The 24,711-nt window shown below is 48.9% G+C and overlaps 1 protein-coding gene across 1 annotated transcript in view; it reads left to right on the top strand.

Moving 5' to 3' along the window:
• Positions 1–24,711, top strand: part of LOC110502326 (cilia- and flagella-associated protein 47) — a 106,063-nt gene that overhangs the window by 36,427 nt on the left and 44,925 nt on the right. The window contains exons 33-44 of the mRNA XM_090207306.1: positions 949–1,159; positions 2,275–2,372; positions 5,810–6,061; positions 6,303–6,415; positions 11,931–12,090; positions 16,827–16,915; positions 17,049–17,159; positions 20,538–20,700; positions 20,926–21,034; positions 21,241–21,467; positions 22,996–23,137; positions 23,553–23,746. Coding sequence (XP_090063432.1) covers positions 949–1,159; positions 2,275–2,372; positions 5,810–6,061; positions 6,303–6,415; positions 11,931–12,090; positions 16,827–16,915; positions 17,049–17,159; positions 20,538–20,700; positions 20,926–21,034; positions 21,241–21,467; positions 22,996–23,137; positions 23,553–23,746 — 1,869 coding nt within the window. The remainder of the gene's footprint in view (positions 1–948; positions 1,160–2,274; positions 2,373–5,809; positions 6,062–6,302; positions 6,416–11,930; positions 12,091–16,826; positions 16,916–17,048; positions 17,160–20,537; positions 20,701–20,925; positions 21,035–21,240; positions 21,468–22,995; positions 23,138–23,552; positions 23,747–24,711) is intronic.

Raw genomic sequence — 24,711 nt, 5'->3', positions numbered from 1 at the left:
ACTGATGGTAGGCTTTGTTACTTTGGTCCCAGCTCTCTGCAGGTCATTCACTAGGTCTCCCCGTGTGGTTCTGGGATTTTTGCTCACCGTTCTTGTGATCATTTTGACCCCGCGGGGTGAGATCTTGCGTGGAGCCCCAGATCGAGGGAAATTATCAGTGGTCTTGAATGTCTTCCATTTCCTAATAATTTATCCCACAGTTGATTTCTTCAAACCAAGCTGCTTACCTATTGCAGATTCAGTCTTCCCAGCCTGGTGCAGGTCTACAATTTTGTTTCTGCTGTCCTTTGACAGTTCTTTGGTCTTGGCCATAGTGGAGTTTGGAGTGTGACTGTTTGAGGTTGTGGACAGGTGTCTTTTATACTGATAGCAAGTCCAAAAAGGTGCCATTAATACAGGTAACGAGTGGAGGACAGAGGAGCCTCTTAAAGAAGTTGTTACAGGTCTGTGAGAGCCAGAAATCTTGCTTGTTTGTAGGTGACCAAATACTTATTTTCCAACATAATTTGCAAATACATTCATTAGAAATCCTACAATGTGATTTTCTGGATGTTTTTCCTCATTTTGTCCGTCATAGTTGAAGTGTACCTATGATGAAAATTACAGGCCTCTCTCATCTTTTTAAGTGGAAGAACTTGCACAATTGGTGGCTGACTAAATACGTTTTTGCCCCACTGTATATATACATACAGTGTTGTAATAATGTGCAAATGGTTAAAGTACACAAGGGAAAATAAATAAACATAAATATGGGTTGTATTTACAATGGTGTTTGTTCTTCACTGGTTGCCCTTTTCTTGTGGCAACAGGTCACAAATCTCTCTCTGTCTCTCTCTCGGTCTCTCTCTCTATATCTCTTTCTCTCTCTCTCTCTCTCTCTCCCTCTGTGTCCTGATCAGCAGTCTGAGGAATGTATCTGTGTCTGTCTGTCTGTCCCCTCCTCCCCAGGTGCTAGTCCTGCCACGGGTGACAGAGGGTCCCTTGTCCCTGGGCCTCCAGAGCTGTGACAGTGGCAGCATGGAGCAGCAGGTCCCCAGGATAGACCCAAAGCCCCTGACCTCTAACGTCTACTCCACCTGGGAGAGGAGGCTACTCACCTGGCTCAACCTGCACTACCACAGCATGAGGACTACCGTCTGGAGCCCACTCACCTCTACAGGTAGGAGGGGGGTGTTGAGGGAGAGACAGGGAGGTAGAGACAGGGAGGTAGAGACAGGGAGGTAGAGACAGGGAGGTAGAGAGAGAGAGGTAGAGACAGAGAGGTAGAGACAGAGAGGTAGAGACAGAGAGGTAGAGACAGGGAGGTAGAGACAGGGAGGTAGAGACAGGGAGGTAGAGAGAGAGAGGTAGAGACAGAGAGGTAGAGACAGAGAGGTAGAGACAGGGAGGTAGAGACAGGGAGGTAGAGACAGAGAGGTAGAGACAGAGAGGTAGAGAGAGAGAGGTAGAGAGAGAGAGGTAGAGACAGGGAGGTAGAGACAGGGAGGTAGAGACAGGGAGGTAGAGACAGAGAGGTAGAGACAGGGAGGTAGAGACAGGGAGGTAGAGACAGGGAGGTAGAGACAGAGAGGTAGAGACAGAGAGGTAGAGACAGGGAGGTAGAGAGAGGGAGGTAGAGACAGAGAGGTAGAGACAGAGAGGTAGAGACAGAGAGGTAGAGACAGAGAGGTAGAGACAGGGAGGTAGAGACAGGGAGGTAGAGACAGAGAGGTAGAGACAGGGAGGTAGAGACAGAGAGGTAGAGACAGGGAGGTAGAGAGAGAGAGGTAGAGACAGAGATTGACAGAGGTCGAGACAGGGAGGTAGAGACAGGGAGGTAGAGACAGGGAGGTAGAGACAGAGAGGTAGAGAGAGAGAGGTAGAGACAGAGATTGACAGAGGTCGAGACAGGGAGGTAGAGACATAGATTGACAGAGGTAGAGACAGAGATTGACAGAGGTAGAGACAGGGAGGTAGAGACAGGGAGGTAGAGACAGGGAGGTAGAGACAGAGAGGTAGAGAGAGAGAGGTAGAGACAGAGATTGACAGAGGTCGAGACAGGGAGGTAGAGACATAGATTGACAGAGGTAGAGACAGAGATTGACAGAGGTAGAGACAGAGAGATAGAGACAGAGATTGAGAGAGGTATAGACAGAGATTGACAGAGGTAGAGACAGAGAGATAGAGACAGAGATTGACAGAGGTAGAGACAGAGATTGACAGAGGTAGAGACAGAGACTGATCCAAAGAGACATCCACAACTCTTCTGTTACCTATATTCTGCTCTTTAACCAGGAGACGTCCCATCAGCCCGCTGGGTGGTGAACTTTGACCTGGACCTGGCAGACGGCCTGGTTCTGGCTGCTGTGCTGGCTGCCTACTGTCCCTTTCTGGTACGGGCCTGTGTCAAATCAAATGTTACTTGTCACAATACGACAATAACCAACGATGCTTTAAGAAGATTTACCGGTACAGAGTCAATGTGGAGGCTATATACAGGGTATTACGGTACAGAGTCAATGTGGAGGCTATATACAGGGGGTACCGGTACAGAGTCAATGTGGAGGCTATATACAGGGTATTACGGTACAGAGTCAATGTGGAGGCTATATACAGAGGGTACCGGTACAGAGTCAATGTGGAGGATATATACAGGGGGTACCGGTACAGAGTCAATGTGGAGGCTATATACAGGGTATTACGGTACAGAGTCAATGTGGAGGCTATATACAGGGTATTACGGTACAGAGTCAATGTGGAGGCTATATACAGGGGGTACCGGTACAGAGTCAATGTGGAGGCTATATACAGGGGGTACCAGTACAGAGTCAATGTGGAGACTATATACAGGGGGTACTGGTACAGAGTCAATGTGGAGGCTATATACAGGGGGTACCGGTACAGAGTCAATGTGGAGGCTATATACAGGGTATTACGGTACAGAGTCAATGTGGAGGCTATATACAGGGTGTTACGGTACAGAGTCAATGTGGAGGCTATATACAGGGGGTACCGGTACAGAGTCAATGTGGAGGCTATATACAGGGTATTACGGTACAGAGTCAATGTGGAGGCTATATACAGAGGGTACTGGTACAGAGTCAATGTGGAGGCTATATACAGGGGGTACTGGTACAGAGTCAATGTGGAGGCTATATACAGAGGGTACCAGTACAGAGTCAGTGTGGAGGCTATATACAGGAGGTACCTGGTACAGAGTCAGTGTGGAGGCTATATACAGGGGGTACTGGTACAGAGTCAATGTGGAGACTATATACAGGGGGTACCGGTACAGAGTCAATGTGGAGGCTATATACAGGGGGTACTGGTACAGAGTCAATGTGGAGGCTATATACAGAGGGGTACCAGTACAGAGTCAATGTGGAGGCTATATACAGGGGGTACCGGTACAGAGTCAATGTGGAGGCTATATACAGGGGGTACTGGTACAGAGTCAATGTGGAGGCTATATACAGAGGGTACCAGTACAGAGTCAATGTGGAGGCTATATACAGGGGGTACCGGTACAGAGTCAATGTGGAGATTATATACAGGGTGTACCGGTACAGAGTCAATGTGGAGGCTATATACAGGGGGTACCGGTACAGAGTCAATGTGGAGGCTATATACAGGGGGTACTGGTACAGAGTCAATGTGGAGGCTATATACAGAGGGTACCAGTACAGAGTCAATGTGGAGGCTATATACAGAGGGTACTGGTACAGAGTCAATGTGGAGGCTATATACAGGGGGTACCGGTACAGAGTCAATGTGGAGGCTATATACAGAGGGTACCGGTACAGAGTCAATGTGGAGGCTATATACAGGGGGTACCGGTACAGAGTCAATGTTGAGGCTATATACAGGGGGTACTGGTACAGAGTCAATGTGGAGGCTATATACAGGGGGTACTGGTACAGAGTCAATGTGGAGGCTATTTACAGAGGGTACCGGTACAGAGTCAATGTGGAGGCTATTTACAGGGGGTACTGGTACAGAGTCAATGTGGAGGCTATTTACAGAGGGTACCGGTACAGAGTCAATGTGGAGGCTATTTACAGGGGGTACTGGTACAGAGTCAATGTGGAGGCTATTTACAGAGGGTACTGGTACAGAGTCAATGTGGAGGCTATTTACAGGGGGTACTGGTACAGAGTCAATGTTGAGGCTATACACAGGGGGTACCGGTACAGAGTCAATGTGGAGGCTATATACAGGGGGTACCGGTACAGAGTCAATGTGGAGGCTATATACAGGGGGTACCGGTACAGAGTCAATGTGGAGGCTATATACAGAGGGTACCGGTACAGAGTCAATGTGGAGGCTATTTACAGAGGGTACCGGTACAGAGTCAATGTGGAGGCTATTTACAGAGGGTACCGGTACAGAGTCAATGTTGAGGCTATATACAGGGGGGTACCAGTACAGAGTCAATGTGGAGACTATATACAGGGGGTACTGGTACAGAGTCAATGTGGAGGCTATATACAGGGGGTACCGGTACAGAGTCAATGTGGAGACTATATACAGGGGGTACCGGTACAGAGTCAATGTGGAGACTATATACAGGGGGTACCGGTACAGAGTCAATGTGGAGGGTATATACAGGGGGTACCGGTACAGAGTCAATGTGGAGGCTATATACAGGGGGTACCGGTACAGAGTCAATGTGGAGGCTATATACAGGGGGTACCGGTACAGAGTCAATGTGGAGGCTATATACAGGGGGTACCGGTACAGAGTCAATGTGGAGACTATATACAGGGGGTACTGGTACAGAGTCAATGTGGAGGCTATATACAGGGGATACCGGTACAGAGTCAATGTGGAGGCTATATACAGGGGGTACCGGTACAGAGTCAATGTGGAGGCTATATACAGGGGGTACCGGTACAGAGTCAATGTGGAGACTATATACAGGGGGTACCGGTACAGAGTCAATGTGGAGGCTATATACAGAGGGTACCGGTACAGAGTGAATGTGGAGGCTATATACAGGGGGTACTGGTACAGAGTCAATGTGGAGGCTATTTACAGAGGGTACTGGTACAGAGTCAATGTGGAGGCTATTTACAGAGGGTACTGGTACAGAGTCAATGTGGAGGCTATATACAGGGTGTACCGGTACAGAGTCAATGTGGAGGCTATTTACAGGGGGTACTGGTACAGAGTCAATGTTGAGGCTATATAAAGGGGGTACCGGTACAGAGTCAATGTGGAGGCTATATACAGAGGGTACCGGTACAGAGTCAATGTGGAGGCTATATACAGGGGGTACCAGTACAGAGTCAATGTGGAGGCTATATACAGGGGGTACCGGTACAGAGTCAATGTGGAGGCTATACACAGGGGGTACTGGTACAGAGTCAATGTGGAGGCTATACACAGGGGGTACAGAGTCAATGTGGAGGCTATATACAGGGGGTACAGAGTCAATGTGGAGGCTATTTACAGAGGGTACCGGTACAGAGTCAATGTGGAGGCTATATACAGGGGGTACCGGTACAGAGTCAATGTGGAGGCTATATACAGGGGGTACTGGTACAGAGTCAATGTGGAGGCTATATACAGAGGGTACCAGTACAGAGTCAATGTGGAGGCTATATACAGGGGGTACCAGTACAGAGTGATGATACTGTGTTCTCTCCTCCTATTCCTGGTCAACTCTTGTCCTCGTCTACTCTGTGGGAAATTGTCAGTAAATCTAGACTCATCTAAACTCGACTGGTTTTGATTCGTCTGACTGTGGTAGCAGATAAGGCTTAATCTGTGTCTGGGAAACTGGCCCAGTGTTGACTGTCCCCCCCCTCTGGTCTCTCCGGTCCCTCAGATCCCCAGTCATCTCCAGAGGATGTACACCAGCATCAGCCGCCTGGAACAGAACCTCCACAACAGTATCATCCTCAGCCAGGCCTTCACACTGCTCTGCCTGGACATAGACATCCAGCCCACAGAGCTGTCAGACTCGAACCCTGTTCTAATGTTGATGCTGTGTGTTTACCTGTATGAGACGCTGCCCCAGTACCTTCCCAGGAGAACCATCACTCTGTCTGGCAGCCTGCACCACACCTTCACCAAACAGGCAGGTCTCTCTCTCTCCATCACACAGCACTAGCCCTGTGTAACCCTGTCTTACAGCCTGCACCACACCTTCACCAAACAGGCAGGTCTCTCTCTCTCCATCACACAGCACTAGCCCTGGGTAACCCTGTCTTACAGCCTGTGTGTGTGTGTGTGTGTGTGTGTGTGTGTGTGTGTGTGTGTGTGTGTGTGTGTGTGTGTGTGTGTGTGTGTGTGTGTGTGTGTGTGTGTGTGTGCTCCAGGTGCGTCTGAAGAGCCCGTCCTCCAGAGCGATGTTCTACCATGCCTCCATCGTAGGGAAGGAGGCCCATCATTTCTCCTTGCCCCAAGGAGCTTCCATCACCATCCCTCCTAAGTAAGCCCTTCTATCTCTGACCCCTACCCGTAACCCCTAACCCTTAACCCTTAACCCCTACCCATAACCCCTAACCATAACCCTTAACCCCTAACCATAACCCCTAACCATAACCCTTAACCCCTACCCATAACCCCTACCCATAACCCTTAACCCCTAACCATAACCCCTAACCATAACCCCTACCCCTAACCATAGCACCTAGCCCCTAACCCCTACCCGTAACCCCTAACCCCTACCCATAACCCCCTAACCATAACCCCTAACCATAACCCCTAACCCCTACCCCGTAACCCCTACCCGTAACCCCTAACCATAGCCCCTAACCCTTAACCCCTACCCGTAACCCCTAATCCCTACCCGTAACCCCTAACCATAACCCCTAACCATAACCCTTAACCCCTACCCATAACCCCTACCCATAACCCTTAACCCCTAACCATAACCCCTAACCATAACCCCTACCCCTAACCATAGCACCTAGCCCCTAACCCCTACCCGTAACCCCTAACCCCTACCCATAACCCCTAACCATAACCCCTAACCATAACCCCTAAACCCTACCCCGTAACCCCTACCCGTAACCCCTAACCATAGCCCCTAACCCTTAACCCCTACCCGTAACCCCTACCCGTAACCCCTAATCCCTACCCGTAACCCCTAACCATAACCCCTAACCATAACCCATAACCCCTACCCGTAACACCTACCCGTAACCCCTAACCCTTAACCCCTACCCATAACCCCTAACCCATAACCCCTAACCCCTAACCCCTACCCATAACCCTTAACCCGTAACCCCTAACCCCTAACCCCTACCTGTAACCCCTAACCATAACCCCTACCCGTAACCCCTAACCCCTACCCCTACCCGTACCCCCTACCCCTAACTCTTAACCCCTAACCCATAACCCCTACCCCTAACCCCTAACCCTTAACCTCTAACCCGTAACCCCTAACCCCTACCCCTAACCCCTATCCGTAACCCCTAACCAGAAACCCTACCCGTAACCCCTAACCCCTACCCCTACCCGTAACCCCTAACCATAACCCCTACCCGTAACACCTACCCGTAACCCCTAACCATAACCCCTACCCATAACCCCTACCCGTAACCCCTAACCCATAACCCCCACCCGTAACCCCTAACCCCTAACCACAACCCCTAACCATAACCATAACCCCCACCCGTAACCCCTAACCCCTAACCACAACCCCTAACCGTAACCCCTAACCCCTACCCATAACCCCTAACCATAACCCCAAATCATAACCCCTAACCATAACCCCTAACCCCTACCCATAACCCCTAACCATAACCCCTATCCATAACCCCTAACTATAACCCCTAACCATAAACCCTAGCCCTAACTCCTAACCCCTAACCATAACCCCTAACTATAACCCCTAACCATAAACCCTAACCCTAACTCCTAACCCCTAACCATAACCCCTAACCATAACCCCTAACTATAACCCCTAACCATAAACCCTAACCCTAACTCCTAACCCCTAACCATAACCCCTAACTATAACTCCTAACCCCTAACCATAACCCCTAACCATAACCCCTAACCATAACCCCTAACCATAACCCCTAACCCCTAACCATAACCCCTAATCATAACCCATAACCCCTAACCATAACCCCTAACCATATCCCCTAAACATAACCCCTAACCATAACCCATAACCCCTAACCATATCCCCTAACCATAACTCCTAACCATAACCCCTAACCATAACCCCTAACCCCTAACCATATCCCCTAACCACAACCCCTAACCATAACCCATAACCCCTAACCATATCCCCTAACCATAACCCCTAACCATAACCCATAACCCCTAACCATATCCCCTACCCCTAACCCCTAATCCATAACCCCTAACCATAACCCATAACCCCTAACCATAACCCCTAACCATCTCCCCTAACCATATCCCCTAACTATATCCCCTAACTATATCCCCTAACCATAACCCCTATCCATAACCCATAACCCCTAACCATAACCCCTAACCATAATCCCTATCCATAACCCTTAATCCCTAACCATAACCCCTAACCCCTATCCATAACCCATAACCCCTAACCATAATCCCTATCCATAACCCTTAATCCCTAACCATAACCCCTAACCCCTATCTATAACCCATAACCCCTACCCGTAACCCCTAACCATAACCCCTACCCGTAACCCCTACCCGTAACCCCTAACCATAACCCCTACCCGTAACCCCTAACCATAACCCCTACCCGTAACCCCTACCCGTAACCCCTAACCGTAACCCCTACCCGTAACCCCTAACCATAACCCCTACCCGTAACCCCTACCCGTAACCCCTAACCATAACCATAACCCCTACCCATAACCCCTAACCATAACCGCTAAACATATCCCCTAACCATAACCCCTAACCAAATCCCCTAACCATAACCCCTAACCATAACCCCTAACCATAACCCATAACCCCTAACCATATCCCCTAACCATAACCCATAACCCCTAACCATAACCCCTAACCATAACCCCTAACCCCTAACCATAACCCCTAACCATAACCCATAACCCCTAACCATAACCCCTAACCATAATCCCTATCCATAACCTTTAACCCCTAACCATAACCCCTAACCCCTATCCATAACCCATAACCCCTAACCATAACCCCTATCCATAACCCCTAACCATAACCCCTAACCATAACCCTTAACCATAACCCCTATCCCCTAACCATAACCCCTAACCATAACCCCTATCCATAACCCCTATCCATAACCCCTATCCATAACCCCTATCCATAACCCCTAACCATAACCCCTATCCATAACCCCTAACCATAACCCCTATATATAACCCCTAACCCCTATCCATAACCCCTATCCATAACCCCTAACCCCTAACCATAACCCCTAACCCCTAACCATAACCCCTATCCATAACCCCTAACCCCTAACCATAACCCCTAACCATAACCCCTAACCACAACCCCTATCCATAACCCCTATCCCCTAACCATAACCCCTAACCATAACCCCTAACCATAACCCCTATCCATAACCCCAACCCCTATCCATAACCCCTATCCATAACCCCTATCCATAACCCATAACCCCTAACCATAACCCCTATCCATAACCCCTATCCCCTAACCATAACCCCTAACCATAACCCCTAACCATAACCCCTATCCATAACCCCAACCCCTATCCATAACCCCTAACCATAACCCCTAACCATAACCCCTATCCATAACCCCTATCCATAACCCCTATCCATAACCCCTATCCATAACCCCAATCCATAACCCATAACCCCTATCCATAACCCCTAACCCCTAACCATAACCCCTATCCATAACCCCTATCCCCTAACCATAACCCCTAACCATAACCCCTATCCATAACCCCAACCCTTATCCATAACCCCTAACCATAACCCCTAACCATAACCCCTATCCATAACCCTTATCCATAACCCCTATCCATAACCCCTATCCATAACCCCTATCCATAACCCATAACCCCTATCCATAACCCCAACCCCTATCCATAACCCCTAACCATAACCCCTAACCATAACCCCTGTCCATAACCCCTATCCATAACCCCTATCCATAACCCCTATCCATAACCCCAATCCATAACCCATAACCCCTAGCCATAACCCCTAACCCCTAACCATAACCCCTATCCATAACCCCTATCCCCTAACCATAACCCCTAACCATAACCCCTATCCATAACCCCAACCCTTATCCATAACCCCTAACCATAACCCCTAACCATAACCCTATCCATAACCCTTATCCATAACCCCTATCCATAACCCCTATCCATAACCCCTATCCATAACCCATAACCCCTATCCATAACCCATAACCCCTAATCCATAACCCCTAATCCATAACCCCTATCCATAACCCCTAATCTATAACCCCTATCCATAACCCCTAATCCATAACCCCTATCCATAACCCCTAACCCCTAATCCATAATCCCTATCCATAACCCCTAACCCCTAACCCATAACCCCTATCCATAACCCCTAACCCCTAATCCATAATCCCTATCCATAACCCCTAACCCCTAATCCATAATCCCTATCCATAACCCCTAACCCCTAATCCATAATCCCTATCCATAACCCCTAACCCCTAACCCATAACCCCTATCCATAACCCCTAACCCCTAATCCATAACCCCTAATCCATAACCCCTAATCCATAATCCCTATCCATAACCCCTAACCCCTAATCCATAATCCCTATCCATAACCCCTAACCCCTAATCCATAATCCCTATCCATAACCCCTAACCCCTAATCCATAACCCCTATCCATAACCCCTAACCCCTAACCCCTAATCCATAACCCCTAATCCATAACCCCTAATCCATAATCCCTATCCATAACCCCTAACCCCTAATCCATAATCCCTATCCATAACCCCTAACCCCTAATCCATAATCCCTATCCATAACCCCTAACCCCTAATCCATAATCCCTATCCATAACCCCTAACCCCTAATCCATAACCCCTATCCATAACCCCTAACCCCTAATCCATAACCCCTAACCCTGTAGGACAGCAGTGTTCCTCACCCCAGTCCTCCAGAAGCTGTTCTGCTCAGTTACCTTGTGAGATGAAGATAATTTCCCATCTCTTCTGTCTGAAATCTGTCTGGTCTACTACTTACTAAAACTACATACTGTGTAGCAATCATACTGCGTACTATTTAGAATGTACTGTATAGTCAAATCTAATGCAGTAATCAACAAATGTCAACATACTAGGCTCATCCATACTCATGATGTGTCATCTGTGTTGATTCCTGCCATTCGTTCATTTTGGTACAACGCATCAATTTATCTGATTATCAGCTGCTGTGAAACACATGTGTCTGGAAAGAGGATTATTTTACATAATAGTGTGCAGGGAATTCTGGATGAAAAATCTAAATGAGTATAACATCCTGGCATTTAAACTGTACTGCATTATTTAAATGTCATATACTATAAAGGTTCTGTTTTCATGTACCCAAAATGTCTGTTATTTAGAATGCAAGTATGGGCATTCAGACACAGCCACTGTCTTTCTCTCTCTGTCCTGGCTCTGTCTTTCTCTGTCTGTCCTGGCTCTGTCTTTCTCTGTCTATCCTGGCTCTGTCTTTCTCTCTCTATCCTGGCTCTGTCTTTCTCTGTCTATCCTGGCTCTGTCTTTCTCTGTCTGTCCTGGCTCTGTCTTTCTCTGTCTATCCTGGCTCTGTCTTTCTCTCTCTATCCTGGCTCTGTCTTTCTCCCTCTATCCTGGCTCTGTCTTTCTCTCTCTATCCTGGCTCGGTCTTTCTCTGTCTTTCCTGGCTCTGTCTAACTGTATTAGAGTTAACTGGCTGCCTGTCTTCTCAACTGGTGTTCAGTGTCTTGACTGGTCTTCCATTGATCCCATGGCTTTCCCCGTCCCTTCCCCCACCTTATAGTTGAGCCTTACACTCTGTCCTCCTCTCCACTAGGGGACGTTGTGTGGAGGTGACCGTGCAGTACTCCTGTTCCTTCCTGAGGCCAATGGAGGCGGTGCTACTGCTGACATCACGCTCTGCCTCCTCAGTCAGTCCCTCTGGAGCCACTCTGGCCTTCAGCCTCAAGACCCAGGTCACACACATCACCCCCAGCGTGAGTACGCACACACACACACACACACACACACACGCGCTAACCAAGGTAGCCAGGTGCACGGTGTTTCCTCCAACACATTGGCGCGGCTGGCTTCTGGGTTGGAGGTGCGCTGTGTTAAGAAGCAGTGCGGCTTGGTTGGGTTGTGTTTCGGAGGACGCATGGCTTTCGACCTTCGTCTCTCCCGAGCCCGTACGGGAGTTGTAGCAATGAGACAAGACAGTAATTGCTAACAATGGATACCACGAAATTGGGGAGAAAAGGGGGTAAAATATATTTTTTTACATTTTAAAGATTCTGAAGGAAACAGGTACAAAAGTATCTATATCCACAGTAAAACGAGTCCTATATCGACATAACCTGAAAGGCTGCTCAGCAAGGAAGAAAGAAGCTACTGCTCCAAAACCTCCATAAAAAAGACAGACTACTGCAAATGGGGACAAAAATCATACTTTTTGGAGAAATGTCTTCTGGTCTGATGAAACAAAAATAGAACTGTTTGGCCATAATGACCATCGTTATGTTTGGAGGAAAAAGGGCTAGCAAGCCGAAGAACACCATCCCAACCGTGAAGCACGAAGGTGGCAGCATCATATTGTGGGGGTAATTTGCTGCAGGAGGGACTGGTGCACTTTACAAAATAGATGTCATCACGAGGAAGGAAAATTTAGTGGATATATTGAAGCAACATCTCAAGACATCAGTCAGGAAGTTAAAGCTTGGTCGCAAATGGGTCTTCCAAATGGACAATGACCCCAACCATACTTCCAAAGTTGTGGTAAAATGGCTTAAGGACAACAAAGTCAAGGTATTGGAGTGGCCATCACAAAGCCCTGACCTCAAAATTGTGTGCAGAACTGAAAAAGTGTGTGCGAACAGGGAAGCCCACAAACCTGACTCAGTTACACCAGCTTTGTCAGGAGGAATGGGCCACAAGCTTGTGGAAGGCTACCCGACACGTTTGACCCAAGTTAAACAATTTAAAGGCAATGCTACCAAATACTAATTGAGTGTATGTAAACTTCTGACCCACTGGGAATGTGATGAAATAAATAAAAAGTGAAATAAATAACTCTCTCTACTATTATTCTGACATTTCACATTCTTAAAATAAAGTGGTGATCCTAACTAACCTAAAACAACCTAATGTCAGGAATTGTTAAAAAACTGAGTTTAAATGTATTTGGCTAAGGTGTATGTAAACTTCCGACTTCAACTGTTTATAACAACTCACAATAACTCGCTATGAATATAACAACTCACAATAACTCACTATGTATATAACACCTCACAATAACTCACTATGAATATAACATCTCACAATAACTCACTATGTATTTAACACCTCACAATCATTTGTTGTCCTGAATGAAATCACATTTTATTGGTCACATACACATTGTAAACAGATGTTAATGTGAGTGTAGCAAAATGCTTGTGCTTCTAGTTCCGACCGTGCAGTAATATCTAACAAGTAATCTAACAATTTCACAACAACTACCTAATACACACAAACCCAAAGGAGTGAATGAGAATATGTACATATAAATATACGGATGAGCGATGGCCGAGCGGCATAAGCAAGGTGTATAAAATACAGTATAAACAATGATATGAGTAATGTAAGATATGTAACATGTATTAAAGTGTCTTTTTTAAAGTGACTAGTGAGCCATTTATTAAAGTGGCCAGTGATTGGGTCTCAATGTAGGCAGCAGCCTCTCTGAGTTAGTGATGGCTGTTTAACCAATCGGATGGCCTTGAGATAGAAGCTGTTTTTCAGTCTCTTGGTCCCAGCTTTGGTGCACCTGCACTGACCTCACCTTCTGGATGATAGCGGGGTGAACCAGCAGTGGCTCGGGTGGTTGTTGTCTTTGATGATCTTTTTGGCCTTCCTGTGACATCGGGTGCTGTAGGTGTCATGGAGGGCAGGTAGTTTGCCCTCGGTGATGCGTTGTGCAGAACGCACCACCCTCTGGAGAGCGGTGCAGTTGCCGTACCAGGCTGTGATACAGCTCGACAGGATACTCTCAATTGTGCATCTGCAAAGGTTTGTCAGGGTTTTAGGTGACAAGCCAAATTTCTTCAGCCTCCTGAAGTTGAAGAGGTGCTGTTGCGCCTTCTTCACCACACTATCTGTGTGGGTGGACCATTTCAGTTTGTCTGTGATGTGTACGCCTTAAAACTTTCCACTGCGGCCCCTTCGATGTGGATAGGGGGGTGCTCCCTCTGCTGTTTCCTGAAGTACACGATTATCTCCTTTGTTTTGTTGACGTTGAGTGAGAGGTTGTTTTCCTGACACCACACTCCGAGTTCCCTCACCTCCCCCCTGTAGGCTGTCTCGTCGTTGTTGGTAATCAAGCCCACTACTGTTGTGTCATCTGTAAACTTTATGATTGAGTTGGAGGCGTGCATGGCCACGTAGTCGTGGTTGAACAGGGAGAACAAGAGGGGGATGAGCACCCACCCTTGTGGGGCCCCAGTGTTGAGGGTCAGCGAAGTGGAGATGTTGTTTCCTACCTTCACCACCTGGGGGCGGCCCGTCAGAAAGTCCAGGACCCAATTGCACACGGCAGGGTTGAGACCCAGGACCTCTAGCTTGATGATGAGCTTGGAGGGAACTATGGTGTTGAATGTTGAGCTGTAGTCAATGAACAGCATTCTTACATAGGTATTCCTCTTGTCCAGTTGGGATAAGGCAGTGTGCAATGTGATGGCGATTGCATCGTCTGTGGACCTGTTGGGGCGGTATGCAAACTGAAGTGGGTCTAGGGTTTCCGGTAAGGTGGAGGTGATATGATCCTTGACTAGTCTCACAAAGCACTTCATAATGACAGTTGTGAGTGCTACGGGGCGGTAGTCATTTACAGTGCCTTGCGAAAGTATTCGGCCCCCTTGAACTTTGCGACCTTTTGCCACATTTCAGGCTTCAAACATAAAGATATAAAACTGTATTTTTTTGTGAAGAATCAACAACAAGTGGGACACAATCATGAAGTGGAACGACATTTATTGGATATTTCAAACTTTTTTAACAAATCAAAAACTGAAAAATTGGGCATCCAAAATTATTCAGCCCCCTTAAGTTAATACTTTGTAGCGCCACCTTTTGCTGCGATTACAGCTGTAAGTCGCTTGGGGTATGTCTCTATCAGTTTTGCACATCGAGAGACTGAAATTTTTTCCCATTCCTCCTTGCAAAACAGCTCGAGCTCAGTGAGGTTGGATGGAGAGCATCTTTACATCGAATCTTTATAAACTTGTCTGTTGTTGTCTGAGGCTGACCGGAACCCAGTCCTCATGATCAAAACACTCTTGAAGCGTGGATTTTGGTTGGTCAGACCAGCGCTGAATGGTTCTAGTTACTGGTACATCCTGTTTGAGTTTCTGCCTATAAGACGGTAGGAGCAAGATAGAGTCGTGGTCGGATTTGCTGAAGGGAAAGCGGGGGAGGGCTTTGTATGCATCGCGGAAGTTAGAGTAGCAGTGATCCAGTGTATTACACCCGCGCGTAGTGCAATCAATATGCTGATAGAATTTAGGGAGCCTTGTTCTCAAATGTGCTTTGTTAAAAAAAATCAGCTACAATAAATGCAGCCTCAGGAAATATGGTTTCCAATTTACATAGAGTCCAGTGAAGTTCTTTGAGGGGCGTCTTGGTGTCTGCTTAAGAGGGAATGTACACAGCTGTGACGATAACTGACGATGAATTCTCTTGGAAGATAATATGGCCCGCATTTGATAGTAAGGAATTCTAGGTCGTGTGAGCAGAAGGACTTGAGAGCCTGTATGTTGTTATGATTACACCATGAGTCGTTAATCATGAAGCATACACCTCCACCCTTCCTCTTCCCAGGGCGGAGTTTATCTCTGTCGGCGCGATGCATGGAGAAGCCCGGTGGCTGAACTGATTCCGACAACCTATCCCGAGAGAGAATTTTTTTCGGGAAACTCGTGAGAATGTTACAATCTCTGATGTCTCTCTGGAAACCTTTCTGGAATTTCATCTACCTTGTTGTCAAGAGACTGGATATTGGCGAGTAGTATGCTCGGGAACGGTGGGCGAGGAGCACGTCTACGGAGCCTGACCAGGAGAGCGCTCCGTCTGCCCCTTCTGCGGCGCCGTTGTTGTGAACCCTTTGTTCAGTTGCCAATAGAACAGTGACTCAGGCAGTGCACTACACTACTTTACTTTCTATAGAGACCAGGGTAGTGCGTCTCAAATGGCACCCTTATTTCCCGATGGGCCCTGGTCAAAAGTAGTGCACTGCATATGGAACAGGGTATAATTTGGGACACCCTCCAGAACAACTTGTGCTCTGGGCAGACAGGGGTTCACCATTCACTGTTCCCATGGCAGCACAATGTATCAGCAGCACAGGAAATGGTTCTATTTCTATTTCTATGGTGTGGACGCTGCATGTCCTCTTACGTCATGGTGGCTGCTGAATGACTGTTACTGAGTTGTACAATGTCTTTGTGTTTACCCCCCCCCCTCTCTCTCTCTCCCTCCTCCCTCTCTCCATCCCTCCCTCTGTCTCTCTCTGTCTCTCTCTCTCGCTCTCTCTCTGTCTCCCTCTCTGCCTCTCTCTGTCTCTCTCTCTGCCTCTCTCTCCGCCTCTCTCTCTGCCTCTCTCTCTCTCTCTGTCTCTCTCTCCCTCTCTCTCTGTCTCTCTCTCTGTCACTCTCTCTCTCTCTCTCTCTCTCTCTCTCTCTCTCTCTGTGTCTCCATCCAGGGGATAGTGAAGTGTAAATCTCCATGTTACCAGCTGAAGGAGCTCCAACTTAAAGTAAAAAACCCTTTCAGCAAGGATGCCACGTTCAGGTGTGTGTGTGTGTGTGTGTGTGTGCGTGTATGTGTGCGTGTATGTGTGTGTGTGTGTGTGTGTGTGTGTGTGTGTGTGTGTGTGTGTGTGTGTGTGTGTGTAAATTACCCCTGTCCTATGTGTGTTTGTCAGGGTGGTGTTGGTAGAGTCTAAAGCCAACATGCTGCAGGTGGAGAAGAGTCAGGAGAGCCTCATTCAACAGTTCTCCTTTAGGACCAACCCCAGTTCAGACAACAACACCAGGTTAACACACACACACACACACACACACACACACACACACACACACACACACACACACACACACACACACACACAACCTCAAACACATCCCTTCACTCTGTCTATTTCACTAGATTAGTGTTAATATGCACACACACACACACACATCTGTCTCTCTCTCTCTCTCTCTCTATCTTTCTTTCTCTCTCTCTCTCTCTCTCTCTCTCTCTCTCTCTCTCTCTCTGTCGCTTTTAATAATAAATTAAAAGTAAACATTACACTCACAGAAGTTCAGAAATAATAGATATTTCAAATGTCATTATGTCTATATACAGTGTAATAATGCAAAAGGTTAAAGTACAAAAGGGAAAATAAATAAACATAAATATGGGTTGTATTTAGAATGGTAAATATTGCTGTTGTGATGGCACACTGTGGTATTCCACCCAATATACATGTTTATCAAAATGTGAATTGTTTTTGAATTCTTTATGGGTCTGTGTAATCTGAGGGAAATATGTCTCTCTAATATGGTCATACATTAGACAGGAGGTTAGGAAGTGCACCACAGTTTCCACCTCATTTTGTGGGCAGTGTGCACATAGCCTGTCTTCTCTTGAGAGCCAGGTCTGCCTACGGCGGCCTTTCTCAATAGCAAGGCTCTGCTCACTGAGTTTCTCTCACTCTCTCATTAAGCTGCTCACTGAGTCTGTACACTCTGTTTTTATGTTAATTATTTCCTACGTGTCAAGTAATTAGCTTTTTTGTTTTCTCATGATTTGGTTGGGTCTAATTGTGTTGCTGTCCTGGGGCTCTGTAGGGTCTGTTTGTGTTTGTGAACAGAGCCCCAGGACCAGCTTGCTTAGGGGACTCTTCTCCAGGTTCATCTCTCTGTAGGTGAAGGCTTTGTTATGGAAGGTTTGGGAATCGCTTCCTTTTAGGTGGTTGTAGAATTTAACGGCTCTTTTCTGAATTTTGATAATTAGATACACCATTTTGTGAATTCTTGGTTGGTGAGCGGACCCCAGACCTCACAACCATAAAGGGTAATGGGTGTTATAACTGATTCCAGTATTTTTTGCCATATCCTAATTGGTATGTCGAATTAAATGTTTTATTTGTTTTTAAATTTTACCCCCTTTTTTCTTTCCAATTTCATGGTATCCAATTGTTTAGTAGCTACTATCTTGTCTCATCGCTACAACTCTCGGGAGAGACGAAGGTTGAAAGTCATGCGTCCTCCGAAACACAACCCAACCAAGCTGCACTGCTTCTTAACACAGCGCGCATCCAACACGGAAGCCAGCCGCACCACTGTGTCAGAGGAAACACCGTGCACCTGGCAACCTTGGTTAGCGTGCGCTGCGCCCGGCCCGCCACAGGGGTCGCTGGTGCGTGATGAGACAAGGATATCCCTACCGGCCAAACCCTCCCTAACCCGGACGACGCTAGGCCAATTGTGCTTCGCCCCACGGACCTCCTGGTCGTGTACGGTTGCGACAGACCCTGGGCGTCTCTGGTGGCACAGCTAGCGCTGTGATGCAGTGCCCTAGACTGCGCCACCCGGGAGGCCCTTGGTATGTTGAATTTATGTTCCTATTGATGGCATAGAAGGCTCTTCTAGCCTTGTCTCTCAAATCGTTCACAGCTTTGTGGAAGTTACCTGTGGCGCTGATCTCTCTCTCTGTTTAACCTTTATTTAACTAGTCAGTTAAGAACAAAGTCTTATTTACAATGACGGCCTACACCGGCCAAACCCGGACGACACTGGCCTACACCGGCCAAACCCGGACGACGCTGGCCTACACCGGCCAAACTCGGACGACGCTGGCCTACACCGGCCAAACCCGGACGACGCTGGCCTACACCGGCCAAACCCGGACGACGCTGGCCTACACCGGCCGAACCCGGACGACGCTGGGCCAATTGTGCGCTGTCCTATGGGACTCCCAATCACTGCCGGTTGTGATACAGCCAGGAATCAAACCAGGGTCTGTAGTGACACCTCTAGCACTGAGATGCTGTGCCTTAGACTGCTGTGCCACATACATAGAAACAATCAGAGACACTCACTGACTGCCGTACATAGATATGTACTTTTCCAGACTACACTTGTTCTGTTACGTAGGGGAGTGTGTGTGTGTGTGTGTGTGTGTGTGTGTGTGTGTGTGTGTGTGTGTGTGTGTGTGTGTGTGTGTGTGTGTGTATATGTCTATGTCATGTGTGTGTTTATACTTCACAGGCAGAGGTAGCGCAAATCTCTGGAGTCTGTTCTCTGTTAGATCATTAAAGAGAGGACTAACACACACACACACACACACACGCACGCACGCACGCACGCACGCACGCACGCACGCACGCACACACACACACACACACACACACACACACACACACACACACACACACATACACACACACACACACACACACACACACACACACACACACACACACACACACACACACACACACACACACACACACACACACACGCATATACACACATCTTGTGTTTCTCTTTACTTCCTACATCAAGGGCATCTTCAAAGACTTACTGCAGATGTAAGTATGAGTTTCCATGAGACGGAATCTCATTCTGTTTAAAACAGTTAGCTTTGTGTTTGGACATATCCGTACTGCAAATTAAATGATGTTTTTGTAAATCACATTGTTTGTTGCTGCAAAATCCTTGCTCTCTTCTGCAGTAATGTTCAATGGATTATAGATAGTTTCATAGGACTTCATACCCTGTAACTCTTATGTCTGTGTAGTAACAACGTGATACACAGCAGTACTACACAGACTAGAGGGAAAAGTGTGACCAATCCCTCTCTTCTCCCTCTCTTCTCCCTCTCTTCCCTCTCTTCCCTCTCTTCCCTCTCCCTCTCTTCTCTCTCTTCCTCTCCCTTTCTCTCTCTCTCTCTCTCTCTCTCTCTCTCTCCCTCTCCCTCCCTCCCTCCCTCCCTCCCTCCCTCCCTCCCTCCCTCCCTCCCTCCCTCCCTCCCTCTCTCTCTTGTTTTCTCTCTCTCTCTCCCTCTTTCTCCCTCCGCTCTCTCTCTCTCCCTCCGCTCTCTCTCTCTCTCTCTCTCTCTCTCTCTCTCTCTTTCTCGCTCTCGCTCTCGCTCTCTCAATTCAAGGGCTTTATTGGCATGGGAAACATATGTTAACATTGCCAAAGCAAGTGAAGTAGATAATAAACGAAAGTGAAATAAACAATAAAATTAACAGTAAACATTGCACTCACAGAAGTTCCAAAATAATATAGACATTTCAAATGTCATATTATGTCTATATAGAGTGTTGTAACGATGTGCAAATAGTCTCTCTCTGTCTCTGTATCAGTCTTTCTACAGATAGGTTGAATGGTGGAACTGACTGTGGTGAGTGGGAGGACAGTGACCTTCACTGTGATCCTGCAGATGAGTGTGGTGTGAATGAGTTCTTCAGTCCTGTCAGGAGTGTGAGTCTGGCGGCTGGACAGTCAGAAACCATAGAGCTCCACTACCTGCCCTTCCACCTGGGGAAAAGACACTGCTCCGTCCTGCTAGTCAGCCAGCAGGTATACAGGGCCGTGTGTGTGTGTGTGTGTGTGTGTGTGTGTGTGTGTGTGTGTGTGTGTGTGTGTGTGTGTGTGTGTGTGTGTGTGTGTGTGTGTGTGTGTGTGTGTGTGTGTGTGTGTGTGTGTGCCATGATTTAGGTGTTCCTTCCAGGTGCTGTTTGTATTTAAATCTAGCTTGGATAATGTGTGTTGTTGATTATAGGTGTGTGTGTTTTGTCGGTGTAGGTTGGTGAGCAGGTGTATCTTGTGGAGGGGACAGCAGATCTTCCCCTGTCCTCCCCTCTGACCACAAAGCCCAGTCCTAATGTAGTCCACGTTAGCAGCGCCACCTCTGGTGAGTACTGGTACTGAACACATCTGCAGAGTCATGATGACTGTACTGAGGCGGCAGGTTGCCTAGCTTTAATGAGCGTTGGGCCAGTAACCGAAAGGTCGCAGGTTCGAACCCCCGAGCTCACTACGTGAAAAATCTGTTGATGTGGTGCTGATCCCAGGCCTGTGTGTGTTTTCTTATGCCCTTATGCCCTGTGTGTCTGCTAGATGGTGCTGATCCCAGGCCTGCGGTGAACCTGCGTTGCGGCGTGGGCAGCACCCTGGATGAGGTGGTGTGTGTCCCCCTGGTGAACGGGCTGTGGGAGCGGGCGCTGGCCACAGTGGGGCAGCAGAGGATGAGCCCTGTGGAGAAGAAGAGGCGCAGCCTCACACACACTCTGGACAGCAGCACCGTCCGGGCAGGGGTGGCGGCCGCTGCTCTCACCACCTCACAGGTAGACAGTAGACACACACAGAGAGACAGACACACACAGAGACAGACACACACACACACACACTGGACAGCTCTTTCTCTCTCTCTCTCTCTCTCTCTCTCTCTCTCTCTCTCTCTCTCTCTCTCTCTCTCTCTCTCTCTCGCTCTCTCTCTCTCGCTCTCTCTCTCGGTCTCTCGCTCTCTCTCTCTCTCTCTCGCTTTCTCTTTGCCCTCCTGGGCTCCTGTCTGTCCCTGCTGGTCCCTGGTCCAGTCCAGTCTGACCGTCTCTCTCCTCTCCTCCAGTCCCTGCTGGTCCCTGGCCCAGTCCAGTCCCAGGTGGTAGAGTACAGTCTGACCGTCTCTCTCCTCTCCTCCAGTCCCTGCTGGTCCCTGGTCCAGTCCAGTCCCAGGTGGTAGAGTACAGTCTGACCGTCTCTCTCCTCTCCTCCAGTCCCTGCTGGTCCCTGGTCCAGTCCCGTCCCAGGTGGTAGAGTACAGTCTGACCGTCTCTCTCCTCTCCTCCAGTCCCTGCTGGTCCCTGGTCCAGTCCAGTCTGACCGTCTCTCTCCTCTCCTCCAGTCCCTGCTGGTCCCTGGTCCAGTCCAGTCCCAGGTGGTAGAGTACAGTCTGACCGTCTCTCTCCTCTCCTCCAGTCCCTGCTGGTCCCTGGTCCAGTCCAGTCCCAGGTGGTAGAGTACAGTCTGACCGTCTCTCTCCTCTCCTCCAGTCCCTGCTGGTCCCTGATCCAGTCCAGTCTGACCGTCTCTCTCCTCTCCTCCAGTCCCTGCTGGTCCCTGGTCCAGTCCAGTCCCAGGTGGTAGAGTACAGTCTGACCGTCTCTCTCCTCTCCTCCAGTCCCTGCTGGTCCCTGGTCCAGTCCAGTCCCAGGTGGTAGAGTACAGTCTGACCGTCTCTCTCCTCTCCTCCAGTCCCTGCTGGTCCCTGGTCCAGTCCCGTCCCAGGTGGTAGAGTACAGTCTGACCGTCTCTCTCCTCTCCTCCAGTCCCTGCTGGTCCCTGGTCCAGTCCAGTCTGACCGTCTCTCTCCTCTCCTCCAGTCCCTGCTGGTCCCTGGTCCAGTCCAGTCCCAGGTGGTAGAGTACAGTCTAACCGTCTCTCTCCTCTCCTCCAGTCCCTGCTGGTCCCTGGTCCAGTCCAGTCCCAGGTGGTAGAGTACAGTCTGACCGTCTCTCTCCTCTCCTCCAGTCCCTGCTGGTCCCTGGTCCAGTCCAGTCCCAGGTGGTAGAGTACAGTCTGACCGTCTCTCTCCTCTCCTCCAGTCCCTGCTGGTCCCTGGTCCAGTCCAGTCCCAGGTGGTAGAGTACAGTCTGACCGTCTCTCTCCTCTCCTCCAGTCCCTGCTAGTCCCTGGTCCAGTCCAGTCCCAGGTGGTAGAGTACAGTCTGACCGTCTCTCTCCTCTCCTCCAGTCCCTGCTGGTCCCTGGTCCAGTCTGACCGTCTCTCTCCTCTCCTCCAGTCCCTGCTGGTCCCTGGTCCAGTCCAGTCCCAGGTGGTAGAGTACAGTCTGACCGTCTCTCTCCTCTCCTCCAGTCCCTGCTGGTCCCTGGTCCAGTCCAGTCCCAGGTGGTAGAGTACAGCGTGGAGGTTTCTCTACCGGAACACTTCCTCCTGCCTCATACCATCACTCTGCCTGTGGCCAGGGACGCACGGGTCACACAGGACAACCTCACAGGTACACACACACACACACACACACACACACACACACACACACACACACACACACACACACAGACAGACAGACAGACAGACAGACAGACAGACAGACAGACAGACAGACAGACAGACAGACAGACAGACAGACAGACAGACAGACAGACAGACAGACAGACAGACAGACAGACAGACAGACAGACAGACAGACAGACAGACAGACAGACAGACAGACAGACAGACAGACAGACAGACAGACAGACAGGCAGACACAGAGAGAGACAGACAGACAGACAGACAGAGAGAGAGAGAGAGAGACACAGACAGGCAGGCAGGCAGGCAGGCAGACAGACAGACAGACAGACAGACAGACAGACAGACAGACAGACAGACAGACAGACAGACACTCCTATCCCCCTCCTCTCTCTGTCCAGACTCTGAGGTGGTGATGGTACCACTGAGGTTCCATGCCCACGTGGCCGGTCGGTTCCGGTGTCAGCTGGTTCTGCAGTCGTGGCGTGACATCAGAGTCTACCTGCTGGAAGCCGTGGTTACCGCAGAGGGAGACCACGCCCAGCTAGAGTTCACCACGCCCGCTCACCTGTCTGTCACTCAGGACATCCCTCTGGTAGGTGGAGGAGGAGGGACAGAGGAGGAGGAGGAGGAGGAGGGACAGGAGAGAGGGGAAGGAGGAGAGAGGTGGAGGAGGAGGAGAGAGGGGAAGGATGAGGAGGAGAGAGGGGAAGGAGGAGAGAGTTGGAGGAGGAGGAGGGACAGGGGAGGGGAAAGGAGGAGGAGGAGGAAGAGGAGAGAGGGGAAGGAGGAGGAGGGACAGGGGAGGGGAAGGAGGAGGAGGAGGAAGAGGAGATGTGGAGGTGGCAGGCTTTGTGCTCTGGAGTGGCTGAAGAGTTGAATTGTGTGTTGGGTGTATGTGTGTGTTGTGTGTGTTGTGTGTGTTGGTTGTGTGCATGTGTGTGTTGCGTGTATATGTGTGTGTTGGGTGTGTGTGTGTGTTGAGTGTATGTTGTGTGTTTATGTGTTGGGTGTATGTGTGTGTTGGGTGTATGTTGTGTGTATGTGTGTTTTGGGTGTGTGTGTATGTGTGTGTTGGGTGTGTGTTGTGTGTATGTGTGCGTTGGGTGTGTGTGTATGTTAAGTGTGTGTTGGGTGTATGTGTGTGCTGGGTGTGTGTGTATGTTATGTGTGTGTTGGGTGTATGTGTGTGCTGGGTGTGTGTGTATGTTGTTTATATGTGTGTGTTGGGTGTGTGTTGTGTGTATGTGTGCGTTGGGTGTGTGTGTGCTGGGTGTGTATGTATGTTATGTGTGTGTTGTGTGTATGTGTGCGTTGGGTGTATGTGTGTGTTGGGTGTATGTGTGTGTTGGGTGTGTGTATGTGTTGGGTGTGTGTGTATGTTGTGTATATGTGTGTGTTGTGTGTGTGTGTGTGCTGGGTGTGTGTGTATGTTATGTGTGTGTTGTGTGTATGTGTGCGTTGGGTGTATGTGTGTGCTGGGTGTATGTGTGTGTTGGGTGTATGTGTGTGCTGGGTGTATGTGTGTGTTGTGTGTGTGTGTGTGCTGGGTGTGTGTGT

This window comes from Oncorhynchus mykiss, chromosome 18 (assembly GCF_057628025.1).
Source record: "Oncorhynchus mykiss isolate SJ-2025 chromosome 18, ASM5762802v1, whole genome shotgun sequence".
In the NCBI taxonomy this organism is placed as follows: Eukaryota; Metazoa; Chordata; class Actinopteri; order Salmoniformes; family Salmonidae; genus Oncorhynchus; species Oncorhynchus mykiss.
The sequence above is the reverse complement of the archived record's forward strand: the minus strand, read 5'-3'. Positions and strand labels throughout refer to the sequence as shown.